This window comes from Balaenoptera ricei, chromosome 11 (assembly GCF_028023285.1).
Source record: "Balaenoptera ricei isolate mBalRic1 chromosome 11, mBalRic1.hap2, whole genome shotgun sequence".
In the NCBI taxonomy this organism is placed as follows: Eukaryota; Metazoa; Chordata; class Mammalia; order Artiodactyla; family Balaenopteridae; genus Balaenoptera; species Balaenoptera ricei.
Genome location: NC_082649.1, coordinates 25,365,158 through 25,391,069, shown reverse-complemented (window position 1 = coordinate 25,391,069; position 25,912 = coordinate 25,365,158). Strand labels below are relative to the sequence as shown.

Here is a 25,912-nt window from a genome sequence, read left to right as displayed (position 1 = left end):
CAACGCGCCCTCCAGCTCCACACGCTCGCCTTACTGCAGATCGGCTGCCTCGGGCATCAGGATGGAGAAGTGCAGGCTGAGGATGCACGTTCGGAGGACATCTCATTACAGGTGATCGAGGTGAACACACTTTCCTGGCTTTAAAAAACGTAACTGCAGTGCCACCGAAAGTGGTTGAAGATGGCAAATTGCGTCATATCTATTTTACCATAATAAAAAATATTCAAAATAAAAACCAGACTGCCCGTTAGCATCCATTTGAACTTCAAGAGTTTTTATATTGTGAGCAACTTTAGTTTGGAAAACCGGATTGTTAGGTGGGGAACAGACTAGATAATGGTCTACAGAATCGTCCTCTGTGTGTTAACTAGTTATATGAAGTCTAACACTTAACACTTTTTAAACACTTTCACTTGTGTCGTTAGTTATATTGCGGAGGTAAATCATCCTATAAGGATTGGCCCTGAACCACTTTGAAAAAAGAAATTGCTTCGAGGTCCTCGATTTAAATTCACATAAATGCCCCAAGCCGAGGGTGCTCAAACTTTAGTTGGAGGCATCAGAATCACCCAGAGAGCTTGTGAAAACAGATTGCTGGGCCCTCTCCCCAGAATTTTGGTGCTGATGCTACTGGTCAGGGAAACCACACTGCCCTAAGCAACACAGTTTTAATTAATAAAGCAGTATTCCTTTCACACATTGTGGATCTTTCTCTGAGTTTAAATTCCCCAGCGCAGATCAATTTTCTCTCACTATCTTTGTTTTTGAATTCTAAGAACCGAAAAGATTGTTTTTTCCAAGAAGAATCTATGCAAAAGGCCTGAATCCCTCTTTCTTCTTGCTTCTGTTGAAGAAACCTACAAGATACAGGTCAAACTTCCTTAGACTTCCTGTCTCAAATGGGAAAGGGTCATCTGGCCGCTTGGCAAACGTATAACATTTATCTGCCTTCATGTTTACCTATATAACACCCAAACCATATGGCAAATGAAAATTGAACGTCATTGTCAATGAAAAGATAGGGAGACAGGAGGCAGCCTAACAAATCATATACTACTCCCAGAAAAAGTGATTTTTAAAGTACTTAAAATGATCAGTTTTAGTCAAATTCAGTTGTCCAAGCAACTGGCAAATGGACTGTCTTGATCTACCTTTAACAAGGGTCCACTGGGCTACTAAGTGGCTTAGGTCAGTAGTCCTAGCCTCGGGAAGATTATAAGTAAGTATTATATAATATGATGAGATAATACAACCCTGTAAAGAAGCCTAGTAGATACAGTGGATACTGACCTAAAATTGAAAATTAGTAGCTATGAAACATAACAGCGTTTTAATAAAATAGGTGCTCAATTTATTGTTAAAAATACGAATTATTATTTCATTAAACTTTTTTATTTACTAGCATAATAGAAATCATCTGTGCTAACTGACTAAGCATTCAACAAGTTTAATGAAATAGACTCATTCTGAAAATATTTCAATACCCCATTCCTCATTTGCAAAACTGATCTTTTGTATTCATGAGTCACATATAACATTTTCTTCTATTATAAATCTGTACATCTAATCTTTCTCCCCTGATTTAAATTTCAAAATACAGTTTAAAAGAGGTCATTGGAAGGAAAATCATCCTTAAAAGACCTAAGCCCTAGTCTCTTAAAAACTGAAAACTAGTAAATTTTTAGTCCCCGTTAAACAAGAATGTACTTTTTATAGGTAGCTGACTTAGGATGCAAATGAAAACACACCCATCGGAAGGGTGGATTCTAATATTAAAAGACAGCAGTTGGGGCTTCCTTATTGTAGCTCCATTCTGCACCCCTCCCATCTTTTTTTTTTTTTTTTGCCTCTATTTTCTGAAGAAAAATGTACTGCGTTACTAAGATCTAAATAAATAGAATAAAAGAAAATAATGGATAAGAGATTTAAACTCTTGTGAATTCGTGGAACCACGAGTAGGATCTTTGAAACCTGATGACTATTAGTACCCCACACCTAGTAGAAACTTTAGAAACTCCATAAATGTTTGCTGAATGAAGGTAAGAAGCCCCAAGACTAGGTTTACACAAAGCAGAGAGCATGCAAAATTCAGTATTTAAAACAATGTAAAGTGTGGGAAAATAATACTCCGCCTGACAAACAAGAGTGCCTTCTGCGGAAATGAAATCAGGTGTTTGGGCTGTAAGAAGCGGAGTCCGGACGGCAAGTGAGGGCTGGCGCTCTACGCGGAACGGTGGACTACAAATCCCAGTGCGCCGCGGGAGCCGTCTCCGCAGGACTCGGGGCTCGGAGCCGTAGAGCCGCAACGTCCTCCCGCGTTGCATGATGGGATCTGTAGTGAGACGGGCGTTGCGGGGGCTGTTTTCTCTCCTCCCGTTGCTTTCCTGAGCGCCTCTTTCTCAGCCTCCAGGACCGTGTCTTTAAAAAGTTTAGTCGTTATAACAGCCTGTGACGATAGTGGAATTTAACTGTCTCCCTGCAATCCCGGAGTGGGACTCTAACCACAGTCGCCGAGGATCGTGTAGTGACCGTCCCGAGCACCCAATTCGATGCCTGCGGGCCGCCTGCCTTAGGGTCTCAACTCTATAAATTTGAGTTAACTCCTGTTCAAGTTTGCGTAAGTTCACTGAGCCGAATACTAGGCTGAGTTTGGCCTTCGGCACCCCGGGCTGACCTCATCCGGGCTGTCCCTCGCGCACACAGCAAGCGAATGCCCCTCGCCCTCCACAGGGAAGTGCGCGGGCTGCGGAGCAGGGCGGCCCACGCGGGCGGCGGCGGGTCAGCACTGCGCATGCTCGCTGCGCCGGCGCAGGTTTCCGCGGCAGGGGGCATCTGCGCTGCGGCGTCCGGGGTCTCCAGCAGGGTCGACGCTCCGGTGCGCGCACAGTCCTCGGCTTCGGCGGGCCCCAGGTGTCCCTGCGCTCAGCGAGTCCCCGGCCGCCGCCCCAGCGCGCCGCGATCTGGCCCTCTGCCCTGCGAAAATGGCTGCCGTACGCCGGGCCCGCAGTTACTGCCGCTGCCTGGTCCGCTTCTCCGACCGAGAACTCTACTAAGTCCCGCTGCACCAGACGGCAGGAGTAGACACCGGACTCCCGGGGCACCTCCTGGCGGGGGCGGTGCCGAGGGGGCGCCGAGAGCCCCTCGGCCGCAGCCGGCCGGCCCGCCGGCATGGTAAAGCGCCGAGGAGCTCGGGCGGGCGGCGGGCGGGACGGCCCGGGCCTGCGGGGAGCACCCGGGGAAGTGGAGAGGGGAAACGTGCGAGGGTTGGGGGCTGCACGGCTACCACCATCCTGGGGCCCTGGCCTGAGGGTGGCGGACAGTGCTAGGCCTGCCCGCTCCCCGGGGTTCCTTCCTGCCGAGCCCCCCAGCTGGGTCTCCAGGTGAGCAGAGCGGGTTTGCTGGACGGCCGAGAAAAATGCCTCTCGGCCTGCTGAGGGCATTGAACCAATCTCGTCCCTTTAATAAAAGCGAGCGTAGATTGAGGTGAGCCGTCGCAGCATCTGAAATCGGGAGGGAACCTTGGCAAGTGGAGACACTTGTTGATCGCCGCCCCCCCCCCTCAAAAGTCTGCCCACGGAGCCGCCGTTCTGACCCCTTAAGGAGTCCTGGGTTTAGGAGGCACCTGCCCCAGGACGCGGCAGTTCCTGGGGCAGGGTTTTGGCTGGCGGTCCTGGCGGCTTGGGGTTGGAGGGGTTTTGTCTCATTACGCGGCAGTGAGGGCCCAAGCAGCGTCAGTGCGGTCCAAATGGAGGAACTGAGCAAAGCTCCAGAAATTGACAAAGCAGATTCCATGGGGCTAGTGCGTGCTGGCATATGTAGTCTCTGACCCATGCTGCTTTGCTTTGGCTTCAAATAAATTGTCCATCCGAGAAACTAATCTCTGGCTAAAGTTGAGTGATTCAAGAGTGAAATGATACCAAACTCATTAGCTTATAGTAGACACCCAAGTGTTTATTGAATACACGAATGGTTGAATGAACTTATTTTATGAAGTCAATTTGGTGAATAGAAAAACACTAATTGACTATGCTTTTAAACTTTCAGAAATAGTTCTCTGACCAGGATTAAGCACTTAACTTTCTGTATTTCATTAGTCCCATGTGTAAAACAGTAAAAGGATGAACACATGAGCTACTATAGTGAAAGGTGATGTTAGGTCAAACTCAGTTATGAAAAACAAAGTGAAAATTTCTGGATGACAGCCGAAGACCTGCTTATTTCAAGTGGTATTTGAGTTGAAGAGCATAGTAAAACCCCAAATTTGATGGTTCTTGTTATTGTCATCATACTGTCAAAATCAAAGTCTTAGTGGATGAGAGCTCTGTAAACACAGCTCAGGGGAGAAGAAAGATGCTGTCTGTATTATAGGCTTCCTGTCTCCTTACCTCATCCTTGAGATACGCATTATATATCCTCATGGCATTTTATTTGTTAATTCATTTTGTTGAGCACTTATTATCAGCCTGGCATAGTGCCAGACCTCAGATCTTGATGCCAATGCACTAATTCTAGCGAAAGAGATGAAATCTCAATACAAGTCTTAAGTGCTGTGATACCAGCAGCACAAGTGTAATGGGAAAACAAAAGAGACAAGTGAAAGGATCAGAATTTGTTTCCTACTGGGATAATCCCTGAGCTGAATCTTGAAGGATGAGTACCAGTAGCCAAGTGAGGAGGAAGAGGATGCAGGCATTCCAGATGCAGAGAGCAAGCAGCGTGTGCAAAAGCGCGGGGCTGGAGAGAGCAGGGGGAGCTCTTGAAGTCAGTTTGGTGGGGCTGCTGAGGTAGAGGCTGAATTACTGAGATACCCCAGGGACCAAGGTCCCCTTCCATTAGCTGTCCTTAGAGTTTATAGTAATAAAGCAGACCCTTATTTGAGAAGAGAGAGAAATACACTTCTTAGATCTGTAAAGTCAAACCCTTTTATTGTGTAGTTTCCCATTACTGATGATCTGAGTAGGAAAAGCTCTCAGCTTAAAGAGACTTAAAAAAATGTATTTGACAGTGCGTTACTGCTCACATTTTCCAGTTTTCTGGAAAATTATCCGAGGCTCAGCCTTTCTCATTTATTTCTTCACTCATTTAGCCTTTCCAGGGTGCCAAGCACTTTACCATGTACTAACTAGTTCTGCGTCTTACAGGCACCTCTGTTGTAAGTCTGGTTGCCAGAGATAAGATAGGAAGCCAGGCTTGTTTGTGTTGTGCTGTGAAGTAGTGCAAGGATATCTGGTTGCGGTGCTCAAAGATAGGTGTTAATACAGACATTTTAGTCCTGGGAACAAATTACAACCCAAATTGGCAATTGTAAAACTTACCATGTTTGGAATGAGTGAAATTAAATAGGTTTTATTATTTTTATTTCTAACTAACCTTCAAAGTCACTTCCCTGATTGCCACATTTCTTTATAGGACTGAACACTTGAAGTGTTGAGCAAGTCTTATTTGCTAATAGGTGTGTTAGGTAATAGACCGCACCTAGGCAACATTTCGTTTTCACTGGAACATAGGATCCAGTTTTATTTAGCAAACATTTATGGAGAATAAAAGGATAAAATGGAAGGAAACTGACCTGAGGCTTCTATTAAGTCCCAAGCCGTGCACAGTAGTTCCAGCCCAGCTTTATTCCACTTTAAGTCAATCCAATATATGAAAATCTGGATTTATAAAAAAAAATAAAATGGAAGGAGCTTCTTTACAAAAACCTTCACTCTTACATGTCTTTGATTTGAATGAGCTTTTCTAGTACATTTAAAATATTATTAGACTAAAGTCATTCGCACATTAATAACATTCCAGTTTGTGTAAAGAAAGGACAACCATATATGGACTATATATGGTCTTAAGAGATCCATGAAACAAAAACTATTTGAACTCTGTACCACCAACTGTTATTTTCTGAAGCAAAGTTGTTCTTTTTAACCACCTACCAAAACATTTTAAGCTGGAGCCCAGTGAAGTTGTTTATTCTACAGTATTAAAAAATAGAAGTATCAGATTTTTCTGACTGGAATCATTTAACTTACCTGTGAAGAAGATACTTAGAGAGAGGCAGCTCTGTGTTTCACTGGGCAGGTAGCTGAATAGGAGGTGTAGGTTACCGAGGGAAACCGTGTTTGCTTATTCCTGAGCATTGTTTGCTTTCCCCCACTCAGGCAGAAGCTGAGGAAGATTGTCATCCCAACGACGCTGTCAGGGCAGGAGATGATGATGAAAACGAACGCCCTGCTGAGACAGATTTGCAGGCATGTTTCTTCATTTGTGCATTTAGTTCTTATTCTGTTGCTTTCCATACATAAGAGGAGTTGGTCATAATTATGAAGATTCATAGGTTCTTATTTGCATTGAATGTAGCTGTATGTTCATACCGGTTTTTGGAATACTTCAGTTATACCTATGTTGTAGATTTCTTTTTCTGTAAAAAGGAATATCAGTAATTGCTGCTGTGTAATTCAATATGTGGGTTTAAAGTGTTCAAACCAAGGCATAAGCATGACTAAAACCCATCACCTTAAAGAAGAAGATTGACAGATTTGACCACCTAAAAGTTTAAAACCTATATATGGCAAAAGACCTCCTAAATCAATAGAAATAATTAACTGGAAAAACTATTTACCGTCTAGGGGAAGAGGATTAATATCTCTGATACAGATGTAACATCCTTATAAAAGTAGTAAGAACATAGAATAGAATGATAGGAATGGACAACTAATGGAAAAAATTAATATAAATATTTATGAAACATTAGAAGAGATAATCAGCCTCACTAATAATTTTTTTAAAATACAAATTAAATCAGCAAAGAATTTAAAAAAAAAAAAAAAAAAAGATCAGATTAGCGAATAAAGCCTATTGCTGTCCAGGCTCTGAGAACACTCACACAGTATACATGAAAGCATAAGTTGCTACAGCTTTTTTGGGGGGAAGATTAGCAATATGGATCAAAATGAAAAACACACATTCCCTTTGAACCAGCAATCCTACTTCTAGGAAATTAATCCTAAGGAAATAATAGGGGAAGTGAGTAAATATACACATACAAAAATGTTTATTGTAGCATTGTTTATATGGAAAAATGGAGTACAACCTAAATATTCAACACTTGTGTTAAGTAATGATGCATCCATACAGTGAAATATTCTGCAGCCGTTTTAATCTTTATAATACTTGTGCCTTTGGAGTGCACCATCTAGTAGACATTAAAAGTGCTGCTAAGACTTCCCTGGCGGTCCAGTGGTTATTAAGACTCCGCGCTTCCAATGCAGGGGGCTCGGGTTCGATCCCTGGTTGGGGAGCTAAGATCCCACATGTTTAAGTCAGAGGTATATGTGTTACATTCGAAATAGGAAGGTGGGAGTCAAAGCAGTGTGAAGAATGTAGAGAAAAATTTTTAAAAGCTTTCATGTTTTAAATCTGTACTTTTTTTAAAAAAAGCCAGCACTAATATATACAATCCAGTTACCAATGGCCTTCTTTTGGGGGAAGGGCATCCCAGGTTGGGTTCCCAGAAAGCAGACTCCGAGGTGGATGTAAGAGGTTTATTAAGCAGTGCTCTTGGGGTCAGCACCTGTGCCAGGGAGGCAGGGAGCGAAGCCGGAGTGGGTTGGGGGAGCTGGACTGCTCTGCGGTCTCGGTGGACCAGCTCAGTTAATCCTGCGGAAGTTCTGAGGACTTCCTCAGAGCGGGGGAAGAATGACCTTTCAGAGCAGGGTCTTTGATCACTCTTGTTGATCAGTGGTTGGGTGGGGAGCACCTGGGAAGGGGTGTGGTCTCCCTGAGGCCCTGCCGCAGGGCGAGGGCTGAGGGCTGTTCTTCTGTGGCACTCCCAGCAGTTCCTAATGGGGGGGTCTGGGCAGCACAGCAGGGCCCGCCACAGAGGGGGTTTCACTTTTTCTATGTTTAGATTCTTTTTAATGATATGTATTAGAAAAAATAATTTCTTTTAAAAAAGAGAAAGGTTGGGCTTCCCTGGTGGCGCAATGGTTGAGAATCTGCCTGCCAATGCAGGGGACACGGGTTCGAGCCCCGGTCTGGGAAGATCCCACATGCCGCGGAGCAACTGGGCCCGTGAGCTACAATTGCTGAGCCTGCGCGTCTGGAGCCTGTGCCCCGCAACAAGAGAGGCCGCGACAGTGAGAGGCCCGCGCACCGCGATGAGGAGTGGCCCCCGCTTGCCGCAACTAGAGAAAGCCCTCGCACGGAAACGAAGACCCAACACAGCCATAAATAAATATATATAAACCCAAAGTTAAAAAAAAAAAAAAAGAGAGAAAGGTTATTAAAAGAAAGACTTGGGGCTCACATACAGAATTTTGAGGTGATGTATTCCAAGGGAAGAAATGTTTGAAAGCATCTAAGTTCAGTCCCTAAGTGATGGCTTATATTTTCGATTCCAATTAAAATTTGATTTTCTCATACCATTAGATTTCTCCTGTATAGAGAATCTTATTTTAGGCAGAATTTCACGATTTCTTCAAAGTCTTTTTTTTTTTTTTTTTTTTATAAATTTATTTATTTTTATTTTTATTTTATTTTTGGCTGCGTTGGGTCTTCGTTGCTGCATGCGGGCTTTCTCTAGTTGCGGCAAGTGGGGGCTACTCTTCGTTGCGGTGCGCGGGCTTCTCATTGCGGTGGCCTCTCTTTGTTGCGGAGCACGGGCTCTAGGCACACGGGCTTCAGTAGTTGCAGCACGTGGGCTTCAGTAGTTGTGGCTCACAGGCTCTAGAGCGCAGGCTCAGTAGTTGTGGCACACGGGCTTAGTTGCTCCACGGCATGTGGGATCTTCCCGGACCAAGGCTCGAACCTGTGTTCCCTGCATTGGCAGGCAGATTCTTAACCACTGCGCCACCAGGGAAGTCCCTCTTCAAAGTCTTAAGCAAAAAATTATCTTGGAAGATAACAGGTATTTAATGGTAGTATTCAGTAATTTATTAATTTAAAGACAGTGTTTTCTCATCTTAGCATATGTATATGTGTGGACACCGGTGTTGGACCTATTGACAGATTGTTCCAGAGTTGAGCTCCTCTTCCTTGGTGGGTCCTGAAACATTCTTCTCCCCTCAGGCACAACTCCAGAGGTTCCGAGCTCAGTGGATGTTTGAACTTGCCCCAGGTGGAGGCTCGAGCAATTTAGAATCTCGACCTTGGAGAGCAACGAGAGGCTCTTCACTGAGAGCAGCGGACACCAGAGGAAAGCAGGAGCTGGCAAAAGAAGAAAAGTTAAGTGTTATGGGCGTTGTACCTGGAAAGATGGTGACACGTGTGCCAGGGTATCCATCCCTCACCACTTTTTGTAGGTCTTTGGATGATACATTACTCCTTCTTTCCTACAGTTATACAGTCTTGCCGGAACTCTTTGGTAATATACACCCCTGAGATTCACCTGGTCTAAAAGATAGATGCCTCTGAATCTGTTAACAGAAGCCCGAAGGGGGAAAAAATTGGTTCAAATGTTAACACCTTCCCAAAGGTCATAATGCAATATTTTGTTATATTTTGAGTTGAACAGATTTATAGTGATGCAGTAATTACTTCCTTATCCTGGAAAATTTTGAATGCTTTCTAATGGTTCACCTCTTTCCGTGTGCTTGTTCACACAAAGTACACACAGCCCACCATTTCAGTTTTCACAACATTTGTCCCTCGGTGTCCGTGGATGCTCACCTTCCTTGTATGAAATGGTGCAGCATTTGCGTATAACCACGCACATCCTCCAGTATACTTTAAATCATCTCTAGATTACTTATAATACCTAGTACAGTGTAAATGCTCTGTAAATAGTTGTAAGTACAGTGTAAATGCTGAGTAAATAGTTACCAGTGCGCAGCAAATTCAAGTCTTGCTTTTCAGAACTTTGTGGAATTCTTTTCAAATATTTTTGATCTGCAGTTGGTTGAATCCGAGGATGCAGAGAGCAGGGACGTGGAGAGCTGACTGTATCCTGTTACTCCACAGGGGTTGTCATCTTCATACCATCAGACCCAAGTTTTTCCTTCCAAAAATTTGCCGTTTAATAATCACTAAAAACTTCCATATTTGTTTTGTTTCATTTTAATTTTGAAATAATCACAGATTCATAGCACAGGGGAGTCCTGTGCACCCTTCCCGTCCTCCCTTGACGGTGACATCTTCCATAGCTAGACTTCTAGGAAGTAGACCTTGGTACGGTCCACAGAGCTTATTCAGGTTTCCAAGCACTTCACTGTGTGTATATGTATAAATAGTTCTCTGCAATTAGCCGTGTACCTTCATGTAACCACCACCACAATCAAGATACAGAGCTGTTTTGTCACCACAAGGCTCCCTCTTGCTACCTTGATAGTTATACGCTCTCTTCCCCACCTCCTCCCCAGCCATTCCTAACTACTGGCAACCCCTACTCTGGCCTCCATTTCTATAATTTTGATGTTCAAAAAGTGTTGTTTAATTCCTTTGAGGTCCAGCCCAGTTGTTGTGTGTGTCAGTAGTTTGTTGCTTTTTACCGCTCAGTGTCGTGTTGCATGGTGTTCACGTACCCCACTTTGTTTGACCACTCACCTGTCGAGGGACATTTGGGTTTTTTCCAGCTTGGGGCTATTATTACTAGAACTGCTATGAATATTCACATGCAGGTTTTTGCATGAACATGAGTTTTCATCCCTCTGGCCTAAGAGTGCAATTGCTAAGTTGTACGGTAAGTGCATGTTTGATTAAAAGAAACTGCAAACTGTTTTCCAGAGCGTCTGCACCATTTTATGTTCCCTCCAGTAGTGTATGAGTGATCCAGTGTGTCCACATCCCCGTCACCATTTAGAGTTGTCATGACTTTTAAATTTTAGCCATTCTGATAGGTGTGTAGTGATACCTCCTTGTGATTTTAATTTGTATCTCCCTAATGGCTAATGATGTTGAATACCTTTCCATGTGCTGTTTCCCATCTTTATACGCCCCTCCGTGAAATACCTGTTTGTCTTTTCTGATTGGATTGCTCATGTTTTTACTGTTGGGTTTTGAGGGTTCTTTATGTATTCCAAATACAAGTCCTTTGTTGAATATGTGGCTTGTAAATTCTTTCACTTTGTAGCTTGTCTTTTCATCCTCTTAACAGGGAATTTCACAGAGCAAAAGTTTTAGTTTTGATGAGGTTTAATTTATCAGTTTTTCCTTTTATAGACTGTGCTTTTGGTGTCAAGTATAAGAACTCCTCGCCCAAGTCTCCCAGATTTTCTTTCTTTTTTTTTCTAAAAGTTTTTAAAGTTTCACTTTTAAGTCCTTGATCCATTTTCGAGTCACTTTTTATGTAAGCTGTGAAGTTGAGGTTGACATTCATTGTTTTGCCTGTGGATGTCTAACTGTTGTAGCACCATTTGTTGAAAAGGCTGTCCTTCTACCACCCACACTCAGTTTTAGTACAGATTTTCAGAAATTGTTTTTCACTGTTTATTTTTATAGGCTCGAGAACTCTTCCTAAAAGCAGTAGAAGAAGAACAAAATGGAGCTCTCTATGAAGGTAAAAACTCAGGTCCCAGGATCATCTTGTCTTGACAGTTTTGAATAAGAACTCTTCGCTATTCACCAATTTTTTTTAAAATAGAGTATATTTATACAGAACATCAGTCTCTATATTTGAAATTGATTTTTAAAAAATAAAAATTGTATTTGTATATAACCTGTCTCTTTCCAAAAAATATTGCTGAGAAACATCATCATATTGGTAGGATTAGTAAAATAACCTTTTTCTACATTTAGGGTTTAGTATTTATTCTTCATTATTAAAGTCTTAAAAATACTGTTGCTTATTGAAAAATAGCGGGATATGCTATTGAAAAAATAGGATATGCTCCTTTTATAGGTGAACGTTATTTCAGAGGAGGAGACTGTAAAGGATAGATGAAGGAACATGTACATGCTTTCTAAATTCTAATGTACATTTTAGAGAAGGAATACTCTTCAGCCTTAATTGTCTCTTTTATTAGGCCAGTAGAAATGTGTAAGTAAACCAAGTGGTGGGGCTGTTTACCAGATTAGGTTTGTAATTAGCCTTTCATTTCCTGATAGAAAAGCTGTTAATTGGGGCATGGAAAAAAATGCTAGCACTTGAGTGGTTTGAAAATGCCCCCCAAATAACATTTTCAAAATTACCGCATTTATTTGCAAGTTTCTTCTAGGGGTTTTTTCACTCTGGGATATGAAAAGGGCCCAAATGGTGATATCCCGCCACGGTCTTTATTAGCCTGTGAGATTCCTGTCTCCACGTAGTTTACAGTCACTCACCCAGAGTAGCAGAGCATGGCAGAATGGACTGAACTGAACGGACTTCATCTGTGGGGAAGGAACTAGTCGGCTTCTGCAGCCCCAGGTTCTGTGCTGTGTCTCTGTGGGACAGACCGCTCAGTGTTCTAGCTCTAAACCACCTGGCCAGCAGATTTATTTAAAAACAGGTTTTAAGAGGCAGCTGGACTAAAGGAAGTTGGATTTGAAGAATAAATTCCAAAAAACCCTTCTCCTTATTCTACTCAGGAGGAAACATTTGATTTTCCTCAACTCTGCATCCTAGAAAGAAGTTTGCTTAAAGGTGTTTTTGTTGGGGCTGCAGCAGTGGCATTTTCAAAGCACAGAGAATGACAGCCACATATAAGATCATTTCTGACAATATGTGAGAGGCAGAGGGAAAAGATGGGCTAAAAGATAAGAGTAAAATGCAACATCTTAAGTTTCTATAATGTGAGAGCTTTAGAAAAAGATTATTTCTGACTAGTAGGGTTTGGAAATAAGTTTGCTCACTGCTACTGTTGCATGTAGAAAAAGGGAATTTGGCTGTTTATAAAGAAAGTTACCGAATTAAACCACAGTTAGGGTAATCAAAGGAAATGACAAAAATGTTTGGTCATAGCTAATTTAGCTTTATTTTTTCTTTTAGCCATCAAGTTTTATCGTAGGGCTATGCAACTTGTACCTGATATAGAGTTCAAGATTACTTATACCCGGTCTCCAGATGGTGATGGCGTTGGAAACAGCTAGTGCGTACATAATTTGATAGACAGTAATATATAGAGTTTGTTAAAGTTAAGCGTCTTTGCCCTGTTGACTCTTAACATGATAATGATAAGAAGACGGTGCTAATTCTGTTGTTATATAGTCTTTAGTATAAAGACTTGTTTATAAAGTTGTAGAAATTTTTTAATTAGGGAAATTTTAAGAGTAAAATATAGAAATGCATATTTTAAACAGATGTAACAAAAATTAGGTGATGAAAGAGGTTTTTTTTTTTTAATAAAAGCGATGATTACTGAAAGTAAATTAAAGGACACATTTCAACCTTCTGAAACCTATAAAGTCAAAACTAGTAAAACATGATCAGGACAAGCCTGAAAAATGTTAATGGTTGAAATTGGGTACATAGTGTTTTATTACGCTAGTCTTTCTCCTTTTGTATCCGTTTGAAACGATACATCTTTTAAAAGACTTTTTATTAGGAAAATGCTGGACTCTAAGGAGACTTTGTTGTAGATGGAATACTGTTAAGACTGTAACATTTGTTTAAAAACACGGGGGCCGGACATAAGCGCTCCTAAGAGAAACCGTGTTTCATCGTCGTAGCACAGATGCCATTGGCATCACGGGCGTGGTGTAGCACTGACTGTTTATATGGACAGAGACCAGGAGAACATATTTTTAAGCCAATACTTTTGAAGCTGTGTGTAAAACAGTTATAAAATTGTATTGGCTTAACCCTTCTCTCTCCCAAAGCGAAGGGAGTCTGTCCCCACAAGAGGATGTCAGGTTTAAAATGAGCGGTACATAGAAAAATAGAATTTTGGTGATGAGATATTATATTACTTCTGCCATGAAACAATTAAGAGGTTACCTTTATCGATAACAACGTTGATTGCCAGTGCTGTTTAACTGCTTATAGTATTAACACTTAAGCTTTGGCTAAGCCATATTAAAAAAATCCTGATGAAGTCAGCATTTATTGTCTGTTTGGGGCTGATAATATTGTTCACTAAATTAGATATATAATAACGTGAGGTAGTTCATACTCAAAAGGACTCATTTGGGCTTTTTCTAAACCTTCTTTAAATTTGGGTAGAGTTCTTTAGACCCAGCTCTTAGCCAGTTGTATAAATAGACGCCAAGTGCTGTTAAGAAAGGTTGTATTAAAACGTTAAAGAAACATTTCTTTCTCTCCCGTCCTGTTACACTAACCCAGATGCTATGAAAGTTCTTTAAGGGTACGGTTTATTTTCTTATCAGACTTAACAGGCCCTAAAAGCCTCTGCTGTTTTTTTTGCCTTCTGTAAAAAGCTGGTAGCACAGCCCTGCAGTCCGACTAGCCTCAGCCGCATGTGCCCTTTGTTGTCTTATAATAAGCCCATCCTGGTTTTCTAACTTCATCCTCATCCAACCTTTTTGTAAGTCTGATCATTTTTAAGGTTACTGTTAGCGAAAATGGAAAGCTATATATTTTTCTAGAACCCTATGTATTTGTTTATACTGATAAATTATTTGTGGACCCTGCTTTTTAAAATTACATATTTTCCTCTCTAAAGGTAGGGTGATAAGGCACATACGTTAGAAAACCCTTGGTAAGTAAGCACCTCAGATAACATTTGTATATTTTATTTTTATCCAGTTACAATGGATTATGGTCACTTAAAAGGATATATTTACGTAAGATTTTAAAAAATCATTTGAAAGTATCTTTTTACTAATTCATGAAATCTCTATTTACCATAAAACTAATTAATTAAATCTCACCACCTGTATCCAAAAATTCTGATTCTTTCTCTGTGGGAATTAAAATTGCTGAAGCTTTTTTCTTCAAAAAGTTGGTATGGTACTCCTTTGCAAGGCAGGGTAACCATTTATCATATAAAAAAAAAAAAGAAGTAGTAAGAAGTTTGCTTTTAGTTGACTTTTTCTAAAGCAGATTTTGAAAGTACTGTGGAAAATCATTTTCTAAGCGGTGGCACTGCGTTCACTCACCTCCCTTCTTTTCTCAGCATCGAAGATACTGATGATGACAGCAAGATGGCAGACCTCCTGTCCTGCTTCCAGCAGCAGCTCACGTTTCCGGAGTCTGTGCTCAAACTGTGTCAGCCCGAACTTGAGAGCAGTCAGACTCACATATCAGGTGTGACTTCATGGTTGTTATAACTCAGTGAGAACTACTTTACCTTAGATTTACGTTTTCCAAACTTACAAGGTCAGATAGCTTGTCAGACAGTTGCTCTAGTTCGAAGTATGGTGGGTGATCTGATTGTAATTAATTTGTGCATACTGATAAGCTCTTCAAGATCCGAAGTACAGTGGAGTTTGTAGCACAGTCGTTAAAGGGTGCCGTTCTTTTTCCAGTGATGCTCTGCGAGGTGCATGTGTGAGTTGGGGCGGCCCTCAGAGAACTGGGGGAACGCTGGCATCATCAGGCACTTCAGCCGAGTTGGGTGGTAGTCCTGAGATGGATGGGCTGAATGTTTACAAATTGATGGGTTTTTTTTCTTTTCATATGTTAAATGTTGTTTAATTAGCTATGGGACTTCCCAGAGGAGGACAATTGAAAATTTCCAAGGAGATGGAAATAATTTTTTAATGTTAACAAGTGCATACGCACGCATACATACTAGACTATTTTTCTAACATATCTATTTTTGTGTATCTTGATGATGAAATGATCTTCCAAGGGAAAGGGGTACTTCATAAAAATACATTCGGATCTGTTCAGTACTGAAAAAACAAAGATATTTTGTGTCTTGATGTTAGGAACCATTATTACTTCTGGGTAGTTAAATATACTTGTGCTGTAGCTCTGAGCAGTACTGAAGGTGCGGTTTATAAAATTTAAGGAATACATAAAGATATCTGCATGGAGAACGTGACAGCAGAGTGATGTATAGGAAGGAGAATCACTGAGAGGATAGTTTCCTTTGCAGCGCTGCCAATGGAGGTCCTGATGTACATCTTCCGATGGGTGGTATCGAGCGACCTGGACCTCAGATCGTTAGAGCAGTTGTCACAGGTGTGCAGAGGATTCTATATCTGTGCCAGGTACTTACTGTTTTTTTTTTTTAAGCAACTCTGGCAGTGGTGAAAAACATATCAACAAAGTGAAAAGACAACCAATGGACTGGGAAAAAATATTTGCAAACCATATATCTGATAGGAGGTTGATATCCAAAATGTATAAAGAACTCATACAACTGAATTGCAAAAAACCCCAAATCTAATTAAAAAATGGGCAAAGGACCTGAATAGATGTTTTCCCAAAGAAGATATACAAATGGCCAACAGGTACATGAAAAGTTGCTCAGCATCATTAGTCATTAGGGAAATGCAAATCAAAACCACAGTGAGATATTAGCTCTTGCCTGTTTGAATGGCCATCATCAAAAAGACAAGGTAAATGTGGATGTAGAGAAAGGGAACCCTTTCGCACTGTTGGTGGGATTATGAATTGGTATAGCTACTATGGAAAACAATATGGAGGTTCTTCAAAAAATTAAAAATAGATCTACCATATGATCCAGCAGTTCCACTTCTGAATATATATCCAAAGGAAACAAAAACACTAACTCTGAAACATATCTGCACCCCATGTTCATAGAAGCATTATTTATAATAGCCAAGACATGGAAGCAACCTAAGTGTCTGTGGATAGATGAATGGATAAAGAACATGTGGTATATATAAACAATGGAATATTATTGAGCCATGAAAAATGCAGAAATCCTACCATTTGTGACAACATGGATGGACTCTAAAGCCATTATGTTAGGTGAAATAAGAGAAAGACAAATGCTGTATGATCTTACTTACATGTGGCGTCTACATAGAAAAGGAGAATAGACTTGTGGTTACCAGAGGTGGGGGAGGGAGGAAGGTGGTCAAAAGGTACAAATAAGTACTAGGGATGTAATGTACAACATGATGACTATGGTTACCATCGCCATACGATAGAGAGTTGTTAAGAGAGTAGACCCTAGGAGTTCTCATCGCAGGAGACCTTTTCTTTTTATTGTATCTGTATGAGATGATGGATGTTCACTAAACCTATTGTGGTTTATTTCACAATAGATGTAAATCAGACCATTGTGCTGTACACCTTACATTTTTACAGTGATGTGTGTCAAATATTTTTCAGTAAAATTGGGAAAAGAGTTATACTTTTAAAATCTGGTTATGTGAAGAATAATCATAGTTTAGTGTAACTTTATTTAGGACAGGTAATCCTTTATGAATGTCTTATGTAAAAATAAATACTTTATCCTTAGCATCTAGAACTTTTTTATAACTTTATGTAGTTCTTAAAATTCAGATGCATTGTTTTTAAATAACCTGATTTCATTTGGAATCTTGTGTTTTGGGTAAAACATTTGAATTACTTTAAAGCCTTTGGGGTTTTTTTGGTGATTCTGTGTGCATTCCTGTTTAACAAGTACCTATCAAGCACCTAGTGGATTGACCCAGCCTTTTGAAATTGGGGTCTCTAGCACTGTTATTCCATTAACTTTTCTTTTAATTACACATGAGAAAACAAAAAGAGAATTAAGAAAATAAATTTTCAGGGGTAGGATAAAACTTGGTTATAAAAGTATTCGTTAAAAGAAAAAAACTTAAATACGTTGCAATGTAAATTTGGGGGGTTTATCTCTTTTTGCAGTCTGGCTTCAATATAAGTAATTCCTACATCTTTAAAACTGAATGTTTTCAGTTAAAGATGGCGTTAAAATTATTTTGAGTCGTATTAGAACCATGTCAGTTGCTTCGCTTTTTGCAGTAATCCCATGACAAAGTCTTGTTAGGGTTAGGGTTGGTGCTCTCTTCAAAACTGATCTCCAGTCTGACCGTTTCACTGTTTCTCCGAGTACCATTCTGGCTCAGCCACCATTAGGCCTGGTCTGGATTATGGCATTGGCATCCTGTGTGGTCTCTGGGCTTCCGCTCTTACACACCGGGAGCACATTCTCCGTAGACCACCAGAGTCATCTTTTAAAAGCATCAGTCATGCTCAGAACCCTCCAGTGGCCTTCACTTCACTCAAAGGGCCACTCCCGCCTGTAGACCACTACGCCACCTGCCCCTGACCGCCTCTCCACGCACGTAGTCTGCACTTCACCCAGTCACTTTGCTGCAGCCACGTGATCCTGCTTGCTCCTTGTTGAACGCGCTGGCCACACTCCAGCCCTTGGGCCTTGCATGCTGTGGCTTCTGCCAGGATACCCTTCCTCGTCACCGTAGACACCTGCCCAGAAAAAAATAGGCTCTGTTTCCTCACCACCATCGCCCTTGTCCTTTTACTCTGCTTTGTTTCTTTTCGTACTGAGCACACTACCTAAAACTTTCTCTCGTTTTCTTCTTTTTTGTTTGCTTTCCCTGTAAAAGAGCAGAGCCTTTGCCCTGTCCATCAGTCTGTCCCCAGTGCCCAGGACAGTCAGTGCCTGGCCGGCACTCAACCAATATTGCCGAATAGAAGATGGCTGGTGGCAGGAATGCTTCTCGTGTCTGAGTGCGGATAGGGACTCACCTGTTATATGTATTGATGTTGTGCTTTTATTACCTAGAGACCCTGAAATATGGCGTTTGGCCTGCTTGAAAGTTTGGGGCAGAAGCTGTATTAAACTTGTTGCATATACATCCTGGAGAGAGATGTTTTTAGAAAGGCCACGTGTTCGGTTTGATGGTAAGTTGAACCCTTTAGAGCAATGGTGACCTGTTGTGCTGATTTTGAGAAATACACAGTCTTTATTTTCTGTAACAGAGCTGAGTACTATAAGTATATTTAAAGGAAACCACAATAAAAACAAAGCTGGAAACATGTTACATGGTTGTAAAAGTTTTTTATTATGTTCTTTTTAAAAAACCTGTTTCTTTTTATAGGAGTGTATATCAGTAAAACCACATATATTCGTCAAGGGGAACAGTCTCTTGATGGTTTCTATAGAGCCTGGCACCAAGTGGAATATTACAGGTACAACTGTAGTAAACTGAGTGAGTGAAAAATTCTCTCTCTCCAAGTATTGGTTCGTTAGTTATTGGGCATCTGTTCTTTGTGGCTTTTGCATTTATCCACAAAATGGCCCTCGGTATTTTCATCCAGTGTTATAACAGGAACAGCACTCAAAGAACCAGTAGGTTAAGATAAATCAGTTAATTCCTCCTGGCCTCTAAACCTAAGAATTACTATAAAGTAATTTTAGAGCTCCTCCTTGTCTTCTGCCTTGTCAGATAGCTTGTGCTGTTATTCAGGCTTATTGTTCACCAGATACTAGTGTCACTGAGAAACGAGTAGGCTGTGGTAACTGCTCTGTAATAGCATTGGGCCTCACTTTTGTTTGACATTAGTTAGTGCTTTAGGGAAAAACACACAGATGCTTTGGTTCTCTTCTGTTGGCCTCACAGGTCATGTTTGTGTCAGTGATGTTTCGCCAGTTCTTTGGTCCATGGTATTTCCATTTTGGTTTCACAGCTATGAATAAATAGGTTTCGGTACCAGTAAATAAGGATGTGTTTTATATTTGCATGTGGTGTTTTGGTGTTTTCCCTGTTCCACAGGTACATAAGGTTCTTCCCAGATGGCCACGTGATGATGCTGACCACCCCTGAGGAGCCCCAGTCCATTGTTCCGCGTTTAAGAACCAGGAATACCAGGTAGTGTCTTTCTGTAGTTTTCTATCCTGTCCACATTTTAGGTGGTAACTTGCAGATTATGTAACACAATACTGGATTAAAGAAGCAGTCTTCTGGGGCACTTGTGAAAAATACCAATCGCGGGAATTCCCTGGCAGTCCATTGGTTAGGACTTGGCAGTTTCACTGCTGAGGGCCCAGGTTCAATCCCTGGTTGGGGAACTAGGATCCCACAAGCTGTGTGCAGCATGGCTAAAAGGAAAAAAAAAAAAAAAAAAAAAACTGATCCCTGGGCCTCTCCCCAGTGATGTCCCTCAGTAGGTCTGGGGACTTGGAAACTAGGTTTACTCACATCCTAGCTGATTGTCTTCAGACAAGTTGAATAAACACTTCTAACTAACCCATTACTTTCTCGATTACTTAAATAAATACACGTTACTGATTAATAGATTTAAAGTGTTGGTTTTTTTAATTTTTAGAACTGATGCAATTCTACTGGGTCATTATCGCTTGTCACAAGATATAGACAATCAGACGAAAGTATTTGCTGTGATAACTAAGAAAAAAGAAGAAGTGAGTATGCAAGGTGGAATTGGCAGTTTTCTTTTAATTTCCTTACCCTGCTCATTCAAGCATTCTTGATGAGAAAGGTTAAAAAATACTGTTTCATAATTTATACAAAATGGGTGTTGACTTACAGCATATCTCTGAGGAGAGCTGGAGGGTTTCTATAATATGGTTATTTTTTATTGGATCAACTTATTTGTTCTTCTCCAAGTTTCCTTTTCTGGTCCAGGTTTTTTATGCATGAAAACATAAAGCCAAAGTAACTATTAGTTATTCCTGTGAAATAACTAGTACAGTTATATATGACTATGTTTTTTGCTTTTCTCATTTTGAATCCTAGGAGATTTTCTTCCTAAACGGACTCATAGAGATAATTCTTTCACAAGGATATTTTTAGAATTCCAGTTTGTACTGGAAATAAGCTGAAGTGAGATAATTTCCTTCTTCCTTTTCTTGCAAAAGGAAAAAAAAAAAATGCCGAGCAAATACGATGCCTGAATTATTACATTCCAGAGTATTTTAAATTCTCTTAACAGATTAAGGGGCTAATTTTTTCCACAACTTTTCTCCATGTGCCTTTTTTCAGTCATGGTTGAAAACGCTAATGTGTACTCAAGAAGTCAGTTGTGAGGTAGTTAGAATAAATACTTGCCTGGTGCTTTTATAATTAATATAGTTCTTGAATGAAGTTTCTCTTGTGTTAAACACCCCCCATCCCTCCCACCCCCAGCACCATGTATGGGAATAGTTAGGGCGGGTTTCATCTGTGAGTCCTGTGGCCCTTGGCTGTGGCTTCCCCGGCTCCCTCTGGCTCCCAGAATCGGGGGCAACAGTCTGAGGGGCAGAGTTGCTTGCCATCACTGTGACCTTGGCCGTGAGTTTCCTGAGGCCAGAGCTGGGGAGTCGTGAGGCCCTAGTTGTTTAGATTTTATCTAATAAGAGAGTTTAGGGACTCCCATGCTGACGACCAGTTTTCTCTGCAGAATATGACTCAGTGAAGCCGTGCGTAGTGGCTTCACACTTACAGAAGTGTGATTCCAGTGAACCTTGTCACATCTATTTCTCCGTTGACTATTTTACTGTTAACGCAAAGGATCAGTTATACTCAGTGCTTTTTCTGCAGCCTTCACCAGTTTATCACTTTCCCTCTTTAAACATTCCCAAGTGTTTTCGAGTAGAAGGAAATACTAGGCTTAGAGATGGGAGACAGGAGCTTTAGTTCGCATCTCTGACACTGGCCCTGGGCTGCCCGCCCTGGGTCCTCATCCTGTCGGCCATCACACGGCAACGATGCGGTCGCACGTCACCCCTGGGGTTGTTGTGACGACTGACTGAGATGGTGATGACGGAGGGAAGAGCCTTCTGCGTTTAGGGTCCTTCGCGTATTTCCAGGCACTCACACACATTCTCAGTTGATAACCAAAAGAGCTGTTTACTCTGTGCAGATAGTATGTACCTTAACATGTTTCTGAGGTATTTACATATAGATGTAGCACCATCCGTCTCTCTGTCTCTGTGTCAGTGAAGTGAGGCCTCACTTTGCTCATGCACCTCTTCTTTTACAGAAACCACTTGACTATAAATACAGATATTTTCGCCGTGTCCCTGTACAAGAAGCCGATCAGAATTTTCACGTGGGGCTTCAGCTGTGTTCCAGTGGCCACCAGAGGTTCAACAAACTCATCTGGATACATCATTCTTGTCATATTACTTACAAGTAGGCGAATGCAGTAAAAATCCCAGGGTTACAGACTAGATGTGTCCTTCCTGTTCAGCTGAGGGACTCAGATAGGGTTTGATTCCTCAGAGTTAACGTTCGATTACAAAGCAAAACCACAGCATAATAATCCCGCAAACCAAGGAAACGGCCAACTGGAAAAAAACTAAAAGTGGACCAGGAAGTGGAGCATTCAGAGCTCCTGCCTATGGCCCATGGTAATGCGAGTGGGCACCTACCCTGTGGGGTTGAGAGCAGCTTCCGTGCGTGGATGGTGCCTGGTCACTAAGCTGTCCGTGCGTGACTTCATTCATTGGCTTACTCAAGGCAGTTGTAAAGCACCAGACCTTTTTTCTTCTCCCATGTTTCAGTCTTATCATTTTTCACCTTATTTCCATTTGATTTATCCCCAGGGATTATACCCAGATTTAAAATAAGTTGTAGTTAGGAAAGTAAGTCTGCTGAAAAGATTTCATGTGTTCCAAAGCCAAATCTATTAGTGGTTCCTATTTAAAGCTCTTTGTCCTATGAGTTAGGATTTACTTGTATGAAATAATTAATGAACAGATGAGAATGTGTGAGAAAGGAACAGTGCAGAAATGAGTAAAGTTAAAAAAAAGGAATTAGGAAAGTGAAATGTCAGTTCGTGTGGATACAGATGTTAGCTGTTGTTAGGTTTGAAAGAACACCGGTGTGTGCCCGAGGGTCTCCATGCCAGTCGAAATCAGAATTCTGAGAGGCAGGTTGTGAGGTCAGCTTCCATTAGCCTCCTTCACAACCTCGACCACGTTGTTGAAAACTTCCTCTGTCACATTTCCATCTTATGAATAACTCTTCCCACTCATCTGGGAGGTCCTGACAGCTGAGAAAGAGCATTTTTCTCTCTTCTCATTCTTACCTACTGGTCCTACTATCTTCTTTTTGCTTCTCTGAGTAATTTGTAAAGTGGAATCTTTTCTTTTTTTCTTTTCAAAGAAAGAAACCAAACCCAGAAGTAGGACCAAGCAAATGAAAAGCATCACATCTTAAGAGAAAAAAGTGACGTCATTTGTAACTGCTAATGATCACGTTGACTTCCTTATAATAATATCTATAAAGTCACTTGAATTTTATGTTTTTGTTTATTTCTCCTTTTTTGTTTTTAGGAGAAAATTAAAAGCTGTGGTAATATAACTCGTCACCTGCTTCCCCTCCAACCTGAAATTATGCTGTTGATCATGCAAATGTGAACTCATTAAATTCTCTTCTAGGATTATAATTCTTTCTAAAATACATTTTAACAAGAGCTTTACAAAGTCTATAGCCTTTGACTTAGAAATTCTGCTCTTAGGGATCTGTTTTGTTTTGTTCATATTCAAAAATATCACAGCATCATTTTTAATTGCCAAATATTGAAACAGCCTACATCTCCAACAAAAGGAGAATTAAGTAAATGTGGTATAAGCAGACAGTGAAATATTATGCAACCACAAAAATGGCTTCTGAAGAGTATTTAATGACGTGAGGAAATGCTTATGTCATAATGTTTAAAAAAGCAGGATGACAAGTAGAGTATGATCTCAGCAGTAAAGTTTGATAGCAAGGTTGAAGTGCCTGGAAGAAATGCTTCATGAGGCCGTATCTGGGTGATGGGATGATGAGTGATGTTTCTTTACATTTTTCTAAATTTTTCAAATTTTCTGTAATACACTATATTATTTAGAATTGACTGAGATGAATTAAATTTTAAAAAGGCTAAAGCCTAAAATAAGCTCCTCCCCCCCCCCCCCCCCCAAATAGGCAAGGATTTCAAATGAGTTGATAATCTCCTGGTAACGAGTGATTCTGTGCTTTCTCTCCAGATCAACTGGAGAGACTGCGGTCACAGCTTTCGAGATCGACAAGATGTACACACCCCTGCTGTTTGCCAGGGTGAGGAGCTACACTGCCTTCTCCGAGAGGCCCCTGTAGCCCTCACGTCCGCCCCTGCCACGATGCATGAATAAAAGTATATAGAGAAACAGAGCACCTAAGTTATAAATGTACATATATTATATATATATGGAATTGGAACTTATTTTACATTGTTGGAGTTCTTTCAAGAAGAGTATAAATTGATTATTTTTTTTATGTAAAGAGAGAGTTGATTCTTGGGGAGTTTGTTTTGGAATTATTATAAGTTACAGTACATTTATGTTGTGAAAAACCACATGAGATTTAAATCACGCCCTTTTTCAAGCAGATTTCTGAGCAGGTTCTGTCACATAGGTCGTCTTCTGACTGATCAGCCCAGTATTTAAGTGCATCAGGGGAGCACCCCACGGGATCAGCATTTATTTCACGCGTGACATAGTGTCTTTCACTAAAGGCTCAAAATGTGAACACCTCTTCTGGATTTGTTTGAAACTTTGACCAATAAAGATCATAAATAAATGTTTCTTTCAAGAAAATATATTTGGACAGCCTTTTTAAAATGTCAGAATGATAAACAATCCTGAGGTAGCCAGTGAAAGCTTACGAATGAATGAGCGCCTCTTTCGTCTTGGTCTTCATACACAGCCACAGACTATAGTGTCTGTACTCTGACCCAACCCAGGCCCCCTACAGATACGTGACATTAGGTGAGAAAGGGTGACTCCCTCGGGACCAGAACTCTTCAACAAGCTCGGCCAATCGTCTTTGTTCCTAAAAGAGCAGGAGCGGATCATATAAGCCCAGGCCTAACTCTCTCCAGAGCTAAAGTTGGGAGAGAGCCAGCCACCAAGTGAACTGAATGTTACTGCCCTGGCAACAACGCTATGAGTAATTGCAGAGTTTGCGTCTGGCACATCTCTACCAGGTTCAGGTTTGGTTTTGGTGATTCAAATACAGCTAGAGTCGAGTACCCGTGTACTTTCAGTAGTCAACAGCTGCAGCCAGGATTGCTTTCAAGTTCATAGTGACATTGAAAGATGCTTCGGGGACTCACCTGGTGGTGCAGTGGTTAAGAATCCGCCTGCCAATGTGGGGGACACGGGTTCGATCCCTGGTCCGGGAAGATCCCACGTGCCCCGGAGCAACTAAGCCTGTGCACCACAGCTACTGAAGCTGGCGTGCCTAGAGCCCGTTAGCCACAACTACTGCAGCCCATGCGCCTAGAGCCCGTGCTCCGCAATGAGAAGCCACCGCGGTGAGAAGCACACACGCTGCAACAAAGAGTAGCCCCCGCTCACCGCAACTAGAGAAAGCCCATGCACAGCAACGAAGACCCGACGCAGCCAAGAAAAAGATGCTCCGTAAGTTCCCACAATTCAGTGTGGGGCAGGCCTTTTAAAAAGCTAATATATGTTATGTTAAAGATGGAAACCGGACTTCCTTGGCGGTCCAGTGGTTAAGACTTCACGCTTCCAATGCAGGGGGTGCAGGTTCAAACCCTGGTGAGGGAACTAAGATCCTACGTGATGCGTGGTGCAGCCAAAAAAGATGAAAACCACCCATCCGGTGTGTGTTTAGGAAAAAAAGTTCCATTTAGGTTGGCTTTTTGCAGCAATCTGAGAAATGAGAAATGTGGGCACGTCACAGGAAAGTGTAAGCCGGTGGATGCTGTGTGCCATGCTCAACCTCGCTGGGATGGGTGAGCCAAGACCGGAGCTAATTAACTCCCACTTAATCTTAGGCTCAGCGCCTCTGTGACACATTCCTTGGTTCCACCAGCAAGTGTCCCTTTTCTGCGTTTCCAAAATACCCCACATTCCCTCTATCCCAGCAGGTGTCACACTATTCTAATTTTTGTACATGTCAGTGTCCCTCGATAAAACTCTGGGTTCTTTTAGGACAGGGGCTCTTTCTCCTAAATTCCTGATGCCAAAGCACCTCTGTGCTGTGAACATTAACCCCTAGGAAGCAGCAGACATTCCACGGGGCTTTCAACACTACTTTTTTATTTTTTATTTTTATTTTTTAAATTAGAGTATAGTTGATTTACAATGTTGTTAGTTTCTGCCATACAGCAAAGTGAATCGGCCATATATATACATATATGCACTCTCTTCTAGACTCCATTCCCATA

At 41.4% G+C, this 25,912-nt stretch overlaps 1 protein-coding gene across 1 annotated transcript; it reads left to right on the top strand.

Moving 5' to 3' along the window:
* Nucleotides 1-2,753: 2,753 nt before the first annotated feature.
* On the top strand, nt 2,754-24,314 carry FBXO9 (F-box protein 9). Its single transcript, XM_059938483.1, is given in 14 exon segments — nt 2,754-3,083; nt 3,086-3,171; nt 6,153-6,242; nt 9,061-9,216; nt 11,428-11,485; nt 12,896-12,995; nt 14,982-15,112; nt 15,909-16,023; nt 18,537-18,655; nt 18,853-18,943; nt 19,528-19,623; nt 20,081-20,174; nt 21,734-21,885; nt 23,727-24,314. Coding segments are annotated over 14 exon segments (1,689 nt in total). The 5' UTR covers nt 2,754-2,791; the 3' UTR covers nt 23,836-24,314.
* Nucleotides 24,315-25,912: the final 1,598 nt, after the last annotated feature.